This window comes from Rhopalosiphum maidis, chromosome 4 (assembly GCF_003676215.2).
Source record: "Rhopalosiphum maidis isolate BTI-1 chromosome 4, ASM367621v3, whole genome shotgun sequence".
Classification (NCBI taxonomy): Eukaryota; Metazoa; Arthropoda; class Insecta; order Hemiptera; family Aphididae; genus Rhopalosiphum; species Rhopalosiphum maidis.
In genome coordinates this window covers 2365811-2381780 of record NC_040880.1, presented here as the reverse complement: position 1 = coordinate 2381780, position 15970 = coordinate 2365811, and the positions used below count along the sequence as shown (strand labels likewise).

Sequence of the window (15970 nt, the reverse complement as noted above, 5' to 3'; positions counted from 1 at the left end):
GTTATAACTTATAACTTTATCAATAAATTGCATATCTACTCTCTATTAGGTATTCGTATTATGCTTTTTATATAATATAAAATATGTATTGATCTCAATTATTTACATATTTTCCCTTTATTAGGTTAGTTTAACTATCCCCATATTAATAATAAATAATAATCAATATTATACAACTAAATAATAATTTTATGAAAATAACACTATAACTTAAAATAATCTTAAAAAAATATATTAAAAGAAACTATGATCTTAATTTGATATGTAAGTAGTTATGATGTATAGTTTAATTCCAATAGATTTATAAATCAACTAGGCTAGTTACTCATTCTAATAAGTACTTATACTTACAATGTTGAAAATTTATCATTATTTCATATAATAAACATATTTTTAAAAATATGTTCTTGTTATAAATATAACCTAGATTATTAAAACAATAATTTTCATTTTCACATTAATGAAATATTTAAAAAAATAAATAAAATATATTCCATGACACTTTAAAACTCTATTTATAAAAGAAGTGTAATAATTATTTCGTTAGGCTACATAACAATATAATATTGCCTAAAAAATCGATTGATGAATGTTTTGAGAATTCAATCCAATTAAATCTGACCTTAATACGAGAATGTTAATAATTGACTTTTCAAAGGCAGCAATACGAAAGCTTCTATGAATGTTCATCCAAGTATTCGTATATAAGGTTTTATTTGGCAAATTGTTTTGGCATCATATTCAGAATTTATGTAGAGTTCTCTTTAATATTATTTTAGCATTAGCTTGAATTGCTAAAAGTATCATGATTTGGATTGTTTTGAGTAGGTAACTCATAAACTTTACAACGAATAAAGAGAATAAAAAAGAAACCTTTTTAACAGATCCTGTTAACAATTTAATTAATTTTAGAAAACGACGAGAAAAAATGAAATTAAAAACTAGTAAACTATACTCATACGAAATTAAATTAATATTTTATATGGTTTTAATATAGTTAAAAGTTATTAAAATCTGTTAAAGTAAGTATCTGAACAGAATAATACTTTCATTTAATATCTAAAAATTAAAAAACGAGTAACTCTGCTATGGTGATATAATCATGGAATAATTGCGAAGGATTTCAATCATATTTTTGACATACAATAGGAGGTACAAATGCAATATAATTATGAAAATATTATTACGCGTTGTATAGGTATTATAATATAATATAATATAATACGATTATAAAGAATTTACTATTTATAATTTTGGTATAAATGTAACACGAATACTTGATAATAATTAGCATTTTATACACGGAGTTAATAGAAAAGACATTTGAAATTTATATGGCAATAGAATACGCAAATTGAACAATTTTTTTTCGCTTACAATGTCCTGCGGTTATTATATTTAACGATTGACCGCAGTTATACCATCGGAAAAAGATCACGACCACCTACAGCCAATTTCAGAAAACCAATATTATCGTTTGATTATTATTATTATTATTATTATTACTATACGGAAAGGGTACGCAGACCACTTTAGTTGTGTATTCTTTTTTTTTCGCTTTGAAGCATAGTAATTAGATGGATTGCAATTACATTTTAAGTAATTCTATGATGCACGACGATAATACTATTATGTAGGTACGCCATTCAATCTCTTGCAATTTAATAAATAAACATTTCTTCTTCTTTTAATTAGATTTGTTTGCTAAATTGTACGGTATGTGATAAGTGCTTTGGACCTAGGTATGGGTTTTTTTTTTTCATTTTGTCATAGTCACAATAGTTGGCCGAATAAAAAATGCGTAATGCGTCAGTTTGACGGCGCTGTGTGTATACCCGTATATATAAATATATTTGCTAGCAATCTTCTCACGTACCACTGCCGTCGTTTGGAACCCGGACAGGCGTAAAACAAAAAAAAAAAAAACTATATGTATATTTATTTATAATCTGAAAAGGGTATATTATACACGACCCGTAAGCCCAACGTGGTTACAAGGGGCACGGGCCTGCACCGTTAACAACACTGACCCGTTCGTAGTTTCGTATTCGCGGAAATCGTGCATAATAATATTGTGACTTTTAACCGAACGTGTACGGTCGCTTAAATAACTCCAATCCGTAGCAAAATGAGACGGGCGGGTGAAAATATAATTATATTATTTAAACTTGTACTATTAGACACCGTCTCTTGAACATAAAAAGGCACCATGGCGTATGGTATTATGTTAAATTCATTTTTTTTTAATTATTTTTATTAATGATTAAATGGGATTTTTCATAATTTTTATTACATTTTTCGATTTTTTGTTAAATTTCTGTGGATAAACACGTATATTCGATTTTAATGACCCCCAAAAGCTTCATAATTTTTTAATTTACTCTCTTAAGGTAGAGAAGCACATACGAATGTTAAATAGTTTTGTATTCGTAAGTAAAAAAAAAAATGTTATTTTTAAAACCCTAAAATTACGTATCGACTTACAGATATATAATTGACTTTGCGAATGCAACACTAATAACAATAAGATAAATTGTTGTTGTGACAACATTTAAGTGCTTCAGTGTCGTATTTAAAACGCATAGGCGACAGATTAAAATTAAAACGTATAAGCTTGAGTGTAATAATAAATTTGTAGTAAAACGAGTAGGTACTGGGAAAGCGATGTCTGTGTGCTCTCAGACAAAGTTCAATTATTACGATTTGCTGCATTTAGTTTTTAATATGATTCGAATTATGCGCCGGTTGATTGTAGTTTTGATTTTATTTGAAATATTTAACCGTTTAACAGTTTAAAATCAAATAACGTAATATTAATTCCGCGGTGGGTCTAATAAAAATCGGATATTTTTTAGACATTCGTCATTGACTGTAGTGAAATGTCGATATTAATCATAGAATTTATTGATGAGAGAGGCTTCGTGTTAAAATCATATAGGTAAATACATAATATTGTATAATATTAAATTTTTCATTGTGTTTTTATATTTTGCTCTTTATGGTTCTGACCACTAAAGCTGTGTGTGCGTTTGATTGGCACTGTTTGTAATTGAAATATCATGTACCTATGTTTCTAGAAAAATGTTATGACATAAAAACACGGAAATCGCTATTGTAATTATAAAGGAAGGGTTGAATAAAAAGCGTTCAAAAAAAATATTTATCGGTTTCAAAAATAACCAGCCATTCCCGCAATATAAGCTTTAAGCCGTAGTTAAACTATTTTGTCGTTGAATGACTTAGCATTCGTACTACGCGCGCCACAAACTTAAGAATATCCTTAACGAGGCTATACTTATCTTAGGATAATACACTCTCCGTGGGTTCAAATTTCGTTCAATTTATATTTGACCGAGCACATAATAATATTATAATGGTTCAACGATAATATTGCACATGCGACTCTCGTCGATTACTGTACATGTGAGTATACGACTGTTATGTCGGTCATTATATAAGCGGAACTTCCAATGAAATTACACAAAGCTGTATACAATATATTATACATAAAATTGTTGTCGGCCGGGAACGACGTACTAATATTCAAAATGACAACAAGATAAAATTCAGTATTGATATCCCACTCTATTTTAAAGGAATTCAAAAACGTGAAAACATGTAGTTCCAAAGAGGACTCTACATAACACTCCGCACGGTCTGCCGACGTATAATAATTACTAAGACTTAATGCCTAACCTTAATACCGTATCGGTCTACAAAAATGTTTTTAATATAGTGCACGCGATTTCTGAAACGTTCGACAACGACGACGGATCGTTCTCGAATCTCGACAAAACATTTAATGAAAAATAAGTGAGTATAAGAAGGATTTCAATTTACTGTAGTCACCACTGGTTACAGTCATTACCGTACGCTTATATTATACATATACACGTTTATAATAACAACACAACAGTATAATAATACACACAAGGTACGGGCGAATATAAAGCGCCTATCTTCTCTGGGTTTGACGTTGATGTCGGCTGTTGGCGTGTATAGTCGAAAGAGAGGGGCGGAGGCTTTCACGTGCATGTTTACTCTGCTTATTGTTGACATTTCGTGAATGCTGCAGGACCACGGGTTACGCCGGCACGGGACGGGTAAGACAACGAGACCATATAGAAACTACACGCGTGTGCATACGCCCGGCTCCTCGCAATTATACCGAAGAAATATTTGACCTAGCTCCGGTGTGGTGTTTATGGCGTGACATCCCGCAACTGATGCGACGTTCAAATAACTGCTCTGTCATAATAATAATATGTTCCAAGTGCTTAGTGAACTTACTGGCGAAACGACTTACGAACAGTAGTTGCGTTGGTTGGACACATTTATACGCGTTATACGTCGATTATATATTTTGCAAGTGTATTTATAAGTTATAACCATCAGTAATAATAATTTATAAAATACAATGAAATTCACGTGTTTCTTATAAATCTAATACCTACAGCCAATGTGCTTATATAGCTAACAGTTTAAGAACCAAACAACATCTCCAAATGTGTGCAATTCCTATTAGAAACTCATCTCATCAACCAAATAATTATTATAATGATTAACTTTCAGATTGTCTCAATACAAAAATGATCACTACTTTTATTCAATATTTATTATTCAATAAAAAATTTGTATTTTTATCATCTTTTTATATGCTGTAAAAATGTAAATTTATCTCTATAATTTTGTAATTTATTTATTTTAATAACAATACCAAAGACTATAAATGCTAAATAAAATAATTTAAATATATAATCTGTAGTTAATTTATGTAAATATTTTAAATGTTTAATTATTGTTCCCTATTCCCTGTTAAAATAAGTTTTTAAGTTGTGCAATATGTGGTAAATAAGTATTAAATATTTTACATCAAATGAATGCGGAATGTGTTTGAAGAAACACGATAGAATAACCTATATTTAAAACTCTGTTTTAATATTATGAAGCTATATATTTGAACCGACTCGCAAAGTGTAATAAAAAATGTGTTATTTGTTTTTTGAATACAACTATGAAACAATTAAGACAAATACGAATACTATGCTATAAAACAGTTTAAATTAAATGTTAAAGTAAAAAAATGTTAGATTTGAGATGTTTTTTTTTTCTTTGTAGAATACACACACACACACACACACACACATATATATATATAAAATATAATATATAACGCATTATATATAACTGTAATTTAGCGACTACCTTGACAAAATACAAATAATTTGGGTCGATGTGTAATCATTCATTTTTAAATAAATCTATTCTGGAATTGTTAAATAAAAAAACAATACATCTGAATGAAAAAAAAAAAAAATAATAAAGAATGGATAGTGTAGAAAAAAAGTACAACCCATCAAGCATAGAATAATATATCTGAAAACTGCTGTATAGAGATTTCAAAGAGAAAAATAACCTCTAGACCTTGTAATGTGATATAAGTATTTGTGTGCGTGTGTTATGTTTTAAGTTTGGGTTTCCAAAGAGTTTTCAAAGAAATTATTCGATTGTGTTTAAAGTTATCGAAACTGAAACGATACTTGTTTCGTCCGGTATATCTGGTGTTGCGCATCAATATTTCTATTTTATTTTTTGTTCTTTCTGAAGGAAACGGGAAGGAAAAAGTCTCCCATGACGTTTTATAGTTTACCAAAGGGTACTTTCTTTGCCAGCACGTATCGAGAACGAGAAGTTTAAAAACTTTCCGTGGTGGTAATAAACAACGGCAAGTTGATAGAATAAACATAAATAACGGAATTTACGACCACCGAGGGGTGTAGAGGAGTAAACCGAAAGTTCAAACAAGTTTTGGGAGGAGGGAAAATAAACCCCATAAAAAAATAAATAATGCCAACGGACAAATTACTGGCGGAAAAAAAACCTAGAAAGCTCCTGTATATTATATAGTTCTTAACACCTCTATTGCGATACAGAGAGGGCGAACGAGATATAATATATATAATATATTATTATACGTGCGAGTATATCGATTTTCGTCGTTTTCTATAGTATAAGGGACCTTTCCGGAAATGATACTTTACTTGTTAGTTTATGTCAAACGAATAAAGTAAAGGTACGCCGTCCATAATTGTATCAATGTTGGTCGATGTCTGGTACACACGTCGACTTTCGCGACGTAGTGGATGCATTATTATTATTACTACTAGCGAAGTTTCGTTTCGATTCCACGAAAACCACTATTGTGGTAATGCGTGCGTTGTATTTTACTGTGTACACGTGATAGGACATTGAGTTGTACCTGTTAAAGAGAACACACGAACCTCGCGCTGTATAGGATTTTATGACATGTCAATATTTTGTAGTCGACAGTGTTTGTGTGTGTGTGTGTGTGTGTAATATATTTTCAAACGAAAATTGCATTATACCTGTTGTAAGTACATCGTCTTAAACAGAATTTTAATAAATTAAAGAAATTAATAATATATTACGATATTGTATTAAGATCAAACGTCGTGCGGTTAATCGTTATACATAATCTGGACGTAATATAGCCAGAATATAATAGAGCTATGTATATACCCTATATGACTGGTTTAATCACAATAACATTATTCATCACCGAACAAAACACCCGTCCGCCGCCATCGCTTTGGGACGATATTGTTTGGTACTTTAGTGCCTATTATTATATAGTAGTATTGCATATGTCGCTACGACAAATCACTCGTCATTGCACACAATTCTATCTGATTACCAACGGACCATACCGTCTACGTCAGTCGGTATGATCGGTTCGTGGGCGCACTATACTATATGATTTATCACTAAAACAAGGTCATACGTTCAATTTGTAATATATACAGGATGGGGCGAAACAGACAGTGTACTTTTGAAAGGCTAACAATGCTACTTTCGGAAATTATATTTATTTAATTTTCTTCAGTATATCATGTCGTTTTATGTATCAAGTTTTTAAAATTACATTAGATAGATGACGGCCGCCTGCAGGTTAGGTGATGAAGGTGATTTTTGAAGTTTTCGGCGGCATTTTGACATATTTTGACTGGTATAGTGGTATAGCGCCAATTTCCTTCCTAATCCGCTCTTTGAGGTCTTCCAAGGTGTGAGGCCGATGTTTAAAAACTTTTTCCTTCAGGTAGCCCCACAGTAAAAATCACAGAATGCTCAAATCCGGCGAGCGCGCGGACCACCTCACATCACCCCTCAGAGACGATCATTTTCAAAAAACGTACGGACAGCGAAGTCCTGTTGTTCACTTGACCAAACCGTGGTAATGACATGGTCTGCCAGAGTCTAAATGAGATCTTCATAATCGCATTATACCCATCACACTTGAAGTACCAACCTTTCAAAACTACACCGTTTGATTTGCCCCACCCTGTATATATATATATATATATATCTAGGCGCGTAATTCATAGCCAAAGGTCAGGTTTAACGGGACGTTTGAGTGTGCATATTGCGATATTATAATTATTCTTGTGCTTGTAATGTGTATAGGCGACCACACAATTTCAACCGCTTGATACTCATCGTCTATTCACTGCAGCGCACCATTTCAGTTGCTGCATTTGTGCACTCCAACAATAATAATTGTCGTATTTGTGTACACAACAGTTAACTAATGTATATATTACTATAAGGTCACACACGTAACTAAAACAATTTTATATCGATCACACTTGTACACGCGCTTTGATAAAAAAAAATATACATATATATAATTTACAGATGACGAGTGGTAGCGTAATTAACGAATCTTTTACAGGCGGTGCAGCTAATAAACGAGAACAGAGGACTGTGAATTAATCTCTATAAAAAAATAATAGAAAAAAAAATGACTTTAGGATCGCTCCTCAATAAAATTCAGTTTATTCGTTATTATTATTTATTATTATTATTATTATTTTTATATTTTACAAACAAAAACGGTTTTATTTAAACACATATTAACTTGAATTTAAATATATTTATAATTAAATGTGTAAGGTATCGTATCTAAAAATCTATACATCATATTTTTGCTTTAACAATAGTGACATGCATTATAATATAAACAGAGTTGGTACTTCCGGAATTCCCGGGAAAAATCCAAATAAATAATATCCTCGTTCCCAGGAATTCCGAGAAATACCAATTACCAACCACATTATTTGAAATGCCCACAAAGTATTTAATTTGACATAAAACCTAAATATTCGTGATGAATTTGATTTTAAAATATTATTTTAGTTATAATATATTGTAACGCACAATCGACTTCGGGGACATAGTTGTTTAAGATGAATTATGTTTGTTTTTGAGTTAAGTTTAAGTCATTTGTTTCTAACTTTTTTTTTGTTTCGAACGTAATTCGGTTAAATAAGCTTCTTATTTTATCAAGAATTAGCATACGAATGTAACGCTTTATCTTCACGTTATCGTGATTGCCTCAATTCCATTGTTGTTTTTATGAATAAATTATCATCACCATTATTATAGTCGTTATGTTATCGCGAAAAAAAAATTATTAGAATAGAGTTTTTTATACCAATTAACACAACTAATCGTCTGTAATAATATACTGTCCCGTTATTATATCGATATATTATTAGAACACATTAACACAGATATAAAGATTTACAATCGAACCACGCGTCGAAGTTTACTCTACAAAAATACCAAATTTGACTTTAGTGAGGTCGGTTGCAATACACCTACGCAGCGCACACTGCATAGTACGTATCCATACAGCGCGGCGGTCTGTCATCTGTTGAAACTATTTAACAATTATTTACTGTCGAACAATTCGTAAAAGTTCAAAGTATGTGAAGTACAGTAAGTTGTTCGGAAACTTCGGTAAATATTTCAACTTTCAGGCGAATATTCTACGAATATTGGCCTAACGTGCGATACCTTACCTTGCCGCTGTACACCTGTAACAACAGCAGCAGAGTGGCCTCAATTGAATAACTATAATACTTCCACCAAGTAACGACAAATTGTTTTCCGATTGTCACAGAATCGGTTCCTATATTGTCAATATAGACACACGTTTGCGAATTGTTTCACAATAATTTTACGTGCATTATGATGTATAAATTAAACCAACACGATTACTTAGTATTTATTACAAAGGTCAGCTAACATATTGATTATTGTTTCTGATTATAAACAAATATACGTTTTATCAGTAAAAAAATCGAAATACCGTCATCAATTTTTCATCATGAATTAATTTTCAAAAAAAATAGTGATAACACCTATACATACGGTTCCGAATATCAATAGAAATACACTGAATAGTGACTATTATATTTTATGAAATCTCTTGGTATTAAAGCTAGTCGTTGTCACTGATGAAGTTTCACATTGATCGATTTCTTCGAATTTTTTTATATTTCAAGCGTTAGTAATGAATATACTTGTTTTACATTGGTGATTTTTTTTTTGTGTGTCTGATGTACACTTTTTCTGGTAATAAATTATCTAATTATAAAATTCAATGAAAGCTTTTTGTCACAAATTGGTTCTAATTGGTACTTTTAGAAGGTCAAAATTTAAAATTCCCATACTTTTACAATAATCGGAAAAATTCAATTAAAAAAAAAAAGTATGAACATTTGTTAACATTTTAACAATATGATTAAAATAATTTTTTTTCTGGACGGTCATCCTTTAGAATAAATTTTTATCGCATACAATGATTTACTATGATTTAATTCAAATTTAACAAATCAATTACGTTTTAAACTAAATTATGCTACCCTCTCGACTTCTACTGTACAGCTAAGTGATTACCTATATTAGCTATTTTTTTAAAAATCATAAAACATATTATCATAATGATAATTTAAATAATATTAAATTATATGATTTTAAAATTTTAATCGAAAATTAATAAAAATACAATAAAACCAAATCCAAACTCCAAAAGGTCACCTTCAACCCACGACCAAAAATAATTCGCAATAATTAAGTTATGTTGAATAACTAACGTTTCTACCAAAGGTACGTTACCTATGAGTAAGCGTGCATGATCATAATATTATTACACGGACTACGACAAGACGGAATTCGTCTAGACGCGCACTGAGGTCGCATCGCATCCCGTTCGCAACGAAAGGTAGTAACAAAATAGTAACATAATAGTAACGAAATAGTAACATTATTGCTACCGTACTCGGACGTCAAGGTTCATCACGAACATAACTATAATCATTAGTATGCCGAGTTACATTAAGTACGACGACAAGTAACAGTGCACGGCGATATTATTATTGTTATTTTTATTATACCTGTAATAATTTTAATATCGTATTTGGTTTGGCGGTCGCCATACTGTTTATGCGTGTCATAAAGCCATTATGATATTATTATTAATACGATCATATTATAAGTGTGAAACACAAGAAGACCGATAATTATGAAAACTATGTATTAATTATTTTTCGAGCGACTCGATGACAGAAAATTTGCAACTCGCATACTCGTATACACGGGCTTGCGGGTATTCTTATTTTCAACTCGTTTCGCACATTTCGTTACAACTGCTGTGCGTTATAATAGTGGTGATACACTATGTACTTAAAAAAAAAAAAACTTCAACAGAGATTTTACATAAGAAGTGACTTATTAGTAGATATCTACAGAATTTTTAGATATAAATGTTATCGACTAGTATGGGAATTTACTTACTTTACTAGTAAGAAAAATATTAGACGACAAAGTATTTTGAAAACGTTATTTATGGCTCTTATGTCGAATTCTATAATTATTATTAAGTACTTAAATTGTAATAATTAAACCAACGTTTTTATATTTTTTATCATATATAATTAATTTGACACAATTTATATTATTTATATAAAAATAAAATAACTAAAATGTTATTGCTAAAATCGTTGGAACATACACTTAACAGTTTTCATTTGGTAGTACCTATGTTTTTGTGGATATCTCTAGAGATGCATATTCTCTATGATACGTACAGGTTAGAAACAATTTATAATAAATAAATCTCAGATGTAATTAAATTTCAACAGACCATTAGTTGACTAAAAAAAAATAGATAAAACTTTTTTAATTATAATTCTATGTGTTGGCTTTATAATTACAGTGTTATCAGGACATCAATAACTATAATATAGGTAGACACGTTGATTTTAATATTTTTATATCAAATTATACACCTTTATGTAATAATATATTATTTATAAATATTTAATATATTATGTATATTATGAACTTTGCTGGCAGTGCATGCATTTTTTATCGCGTTTCCCAAAAGATTGTCCTTACTTACCGGGACAACGATATTATGTCAAAGGTTAATCAATATACACAAGAACAATAGTCAATTAATTTACGAGTTAGCTATAAACCATGTTAAATATCATTTCGGATATAAATATGTGCACCAAACATGCCAAAAGTATACTTAATCTCAAAAATAACTGCGTGAAATATGATCGTAAATTCGTAAATTTACTAAAAAGTAATATGTATGTTCTAGTGTTATTTGTTTTCAATAACTTATAAAAGTTTTTGACTTACCTTCTAATTTTTTTTATGTCAAAACTTTGGAATATAACGAAATCTTGCTCACGCAGTAATACATGTTTAGTGTATCTGAAAAAAAAATATTAATCATGTACAATTCAATTTATAAAATTATTGTAAAAAGTATTGATAAGATTTCTTATTTAATTTATAAGCTCGTACAAAAATAAATTAATTGAAATTAACTTATTATTTCACAATCGTACTCTTAAAGTGTGAAATTCAATTATGTATTCAAATTTTTAAAACAATACAACCTCGTATAGTTTACACAGTTGTAAAACACAATATGTACATAGTTAGATATGTAAACGAATAGTACATATCACTAGATAGATTGGTATAAAAAAGATATTTACCAGAGCAGTACGTCTATTTTACATATCAAGTGGCGCGTTAATCTATATTATCATTTAGAAACGTTTTAGCTAACAAATAAAAAATTTCAATTCCTACAACTCGTGTTGAAAAAAATATCAATGTTTTACAAAATAATATTTATTTTATTAAGTATAGTAAGTATATTGACTTAAATCTTAGTTGTCTATTTTTTTTTAATTAAAATTATTATTATTTTTTTTATTTAGATATTTCTAAAATTAGATGCGATTAAATACCCGAAAGATTTCGGTCCAGATCTGTTGTCAGGAGAGTGCAATATACAATTTGATTTTATCGTTGTCGGCGCTGGTAGTGCTGGTTCGATAATTGCTTCTCGCTTAAGTGAAATATCAGAATGGAATGTTTTACTATTAGAAGCAGGTGGTGATCCTCCAGAATCATCGGAAATTCCACTTAAATGGAGTTTGGCACTGAATACAGAATACGATTGGAAATTTTTAACCGAACAAGAAGATAATTTGTTCAAAGGCCTAGATGGAGAAAGGTGTCATGTACCCAGAGGTTGTATGTTAGGTGGCAGTTCGTCCATGAACGTGATGCTACAAATCCGTGGCACAAAGTTCGATTTTGATGAATGGGAAAAAATGGGTTGCACTGGTTGGGGTTTCGATTCCATACTGCCATATTTTATAAAATCTGAAAACTTTAACGACGAGTCTAGGTTTGACCCAAAGATTCACGGAAATTCCGGACCTCTCACTGTCAGTCCATTTCAAGCCCCAGATCCTGCTATACAAACAATATCTCAAGCAGCAGAATTAATGGGCTTGACAAATGTGAAAGATTTGAATAAAATAGAACGTTCAGTTGGATACGCTATGTCGGATAGCACAACTCGGAATGGTCTGCGGTGCAGTACGTTAAAAGCTTTCTTAATTCCCAATAGTGAACGACCAAATTTGTTCGTAGCCAAATACACCCGAGTCACAAAAATTCTTATCGAGAACAAAGTCGCGGTCGGCGTAGAGTTTGTAACAAAAACAGGCGAGTTTAAGACCGTAAACTGTACACTAGAAGTTATAGTATCTGCCGGAGTGATAATGAGTCCTCAATTACTTATGATCTCCGGGATTGGACCAGCAGATCACTTGAAAGAGATGAGTGTCGATGTGGTGGCTGATCTCCCGGTCGGCCTTAACTATCAAGACCACGTCGCTTTTTTCGGTCTTGTTCTTAGTGACCGTAAGGATAGACCAATCGCAGACATCGTGGCGGAAAGTCAAAAACTTAGAAAGGATACGTTTGATTTAATTCCCAAAGGTATTAGTACAATGGGGCTGACGGGACTTCTCAGTTTTGTCGATACAAAACGCGCGTCTGGAAACCCTGACATTGAAATTATGAAAATTAGATACTCGTATAATACGACCCGACAGATGAACACGTTCAAGAACATGTTTGGATTTTCCGACGAGATGGCAAATATTTACAACGATTTGAACATGAAAAGTGACATAATACTTATGATACCGATTAGTAATATAATAACCAAGACAGGACGTGTTTTACTAAGATCAAAAGATCCTATGGCAACCCCGAAAATAATCGCAAACTACTTATCCGACCAAGAAGAAATCGATACGATGGTGAGGGGTATTGAGTTTGTGGTTGAAATGTGCAAGACGAAACCAATGACTGATGCCGGATATGCATTTGAGAAAATAGTGTACCCGAATTGCGAGGCAAATTGCGAATGGGGCACCAAAGACTACTGGAAATGTGCTATTAAAAATCTAGCCACCTCAATTTTTCATTCGGTTGGTACCAACAAGATGGGTGCGATCAGCGACAAGACCTCGGTGGTCGATCCTTCTTTTAAAGTGATTGGCGTTGATAGACTTAGAGTGATTGACTGTTCAGCGATGCCGTCGTTAGTATCTTGCAACACTAACGCCGCCACAATGATGATGGCTGAAAAAGGAGCTGATATGATTAAAACCCAGTATGGGAAATGAGGTTATAACTTTTTATATTTTATTAACCATATATTAGTTTTTAAGATATATTTTTTTTACGTTTAATAAATTACTATTAAATTAAAATGTTCACAATATTATCTAATATTCTTAAAATAAAATTAATAATGAAAATAAAATAACACTTTAAATCTAAATATTATAATAAAAAAGTATAAACTATGACTATGGAAAAACCAAATCAAATTTCAAATGAATAATCAATTTAATATTTAATATTATATGATGTTTTTATTAAATTTGTTAAACCAATTCAATAATATAAATATGTTAGTAATTAGTTATAATAGGTATGTTATATTTTGTGTACCATAGCTATGAAAATCCTACAACTTACAGTCCTGTTTATTTTTAAAAGAAAACATTACACAAATTTTGCCAATATTTAAACACAGTAGATTCTCGTTATGTCGAATCTCAAGGAAACAAGACAAAGTTCGAGATATTAAAAATTTCGAGGTATCGAGTTTAATTGGATTTCTTATAAAATAGATAAATAATTTGAATGCTTAAAATTTATAGTATGAATAATTAAAGTACTAATGCTAAATACATATCAAAAAACTATAATAATGAATGAATGAATTTTTTTTTTTAAATATCTGTCATTACAGTTTGTTGTTTAATATTACTTTTGATTTTGTAAGAATGTAAAAAATAATTGTAAAGACATTTAATTGACGCTTATTTTTTATTTCAATTTATTTTATACGAATGACTAAAAATGCGTGAATTTAGTTTTTTTTTTCTAATTCTGTTCTTACCATAATACAAATATTATTTGTGTATTCAAGATTACGAAAAACGATTAATTTCATTTTGATTTAGCGAGAGCAAAACTTTATTAAGTGTAATGGTAGTTTCAAGTAGATTTCAATTTAGTTTGAGATACCTAACAGAAAATTCAAGAAAGCGACGTTTGACATAATAATTAGAATCTACTGTAATTACCAAATGTTTTATTATTGTAAATAATTTTAATCTTAGAAAGTTAGATTATAATAATTATTATCATAATTAGTTTCTTTTTTTAATATTGTGGTATATTTCGAAACGTGCATTTGACATAGATGCATGCAGTATGCTACTTATTACTATTATTTTATACACGTCCAACTATTTTAATGACTAATGAATATAATAGGGACGAAATGCTGGATAAGATTCCGGTCGTCTCTCGTAGACGTAGAAATTAAAGTAATTATTATTACAAACACGAATCGTTATTGAACAAATTGTTTGCCAATTTTAAAGCCCAACGAGCTACCCTTTGATTGTGGTTCGTAACATCGCGTGATTATGTGCGCCGCGACCTATTCTCAATCGAGTAATTATGTTTCGCACAAATACGTTGAATAGCAACACACGCATGGTGATCTACCAAGTTGTTTGAAATAATGTATTGAATCTACACGAAAATCCGATAGGTTTATTAAACTAAAAACATATTACGAAATATGTTTCGTACAATTTTGAACAAAAAAAATTGTTGCGAACGTCGAATTGACAATTTATCAATAATTTATCGAGAAAATAATAACGCAAAATGTTCATAAATTACTAATATAATGCAACCAAAGTTTTAGACTTACTGTAGATTGTTTACGCCAAAACTTGGTGACAGAATTGATCTTCATAAATAATAAAATACATCATCAACGTATCTGAAAAAAAAAATACAAATTAAATCACAAATTTATATTGTAAAATTATTAATAATAATACTATTGCATGAAAAAAAACCGAGTGTTTCTTATTTATAGAATAATTAATGTCGATCGTTACATGTATTACTTAGTTGATATGTAATGTTTCTCAATATGTATTAATGAACTAATTCAAACACGGAATAGAAATTGTATATTTTGAAATAAATAAATAATAAAAACCAACATTTAATAATATTTGTTGCTGTTTGTCTAAAAATACTTTTTTGTCCATTCTCTACTTTCTCATATTTCACATGGTATCAATAAACACCACGTTATTTGTTATTAATTACAACTTTTAATATTGACCCAATTATACTTAATTAGGTATTTCTAATTTTGTGTAGTTATTTAAATCTA

At 30.2% G+C, this 15970-nt stretch overlaps 2 protein-coding genes across 5 annotated transcripts in view; one reads left to right on the top strand and one right to left on the bottom strand.

Annotated features, from left to right (window-relative positions):
* LOC113549843 (leucine-rich repeat-containing protein 24-like) overlaps positions 1–15970 on the bottom strand; it is a 291653-nt gene that overhangs the window by 120717 nt on the left and 154966 nt on the right. For all 4 annotated transcript variants that reach the window (XM_026951329.2, XM_026951320.2, XM_026951337.2 and 1 more), the window contains 2 exons: positions 15494–15565; positions 11518–11592 (listed from right to left, as the gene is read on the bottom strand). The gene's annotated coding sequence lies outside the window, so the exon portion shown is untranslated. The remainder of the gene's footprint in view (positions 1–11517; positions 11593–15493; positions 15566–15970) is intronic.
* LOC113547904 (glucose dehydrogenase [FAD, quinone]-like) lies at positions 11374–13983 on the top strand. Its single transcript, XM_026948485.1, has 3 exons — positions 11374–11442; positions 11952–12038; positions 12111–13983. The coding sequence occupies exons 1-3, from the start codon at positions 11374–11376 to the stop codon at positions 13878–13880; spliced, it is 1926 nt and encodes a 641-aa protein (XP_026804286.1). The 3' UTR covers positions 13881–13983.

Bases quoted from the DNA above. Each gene is read 5' to 3' on its own strand.
- LOC113547904 (XM_026948485.1), top strand. From the start codon at position 11,374: ATGTGCACCAAACATGCCAAAAGTATACTTAATCTCAAAAATAACTGC. The intron at 11,443-11,951 runs GTAAATTTACTA...GAAACGTTTTAG, and splicing joins TGAAATATGATCGTAAATTC to CTAACAAATAAAAAATTTCA. The intron at 12,039-12,110 runs GTAAGTATATTG...TTTTTTATTTAG, and splicing joins TATTTATTTTATTAAGTATA to ATATTTCTAAAATTAGATGC.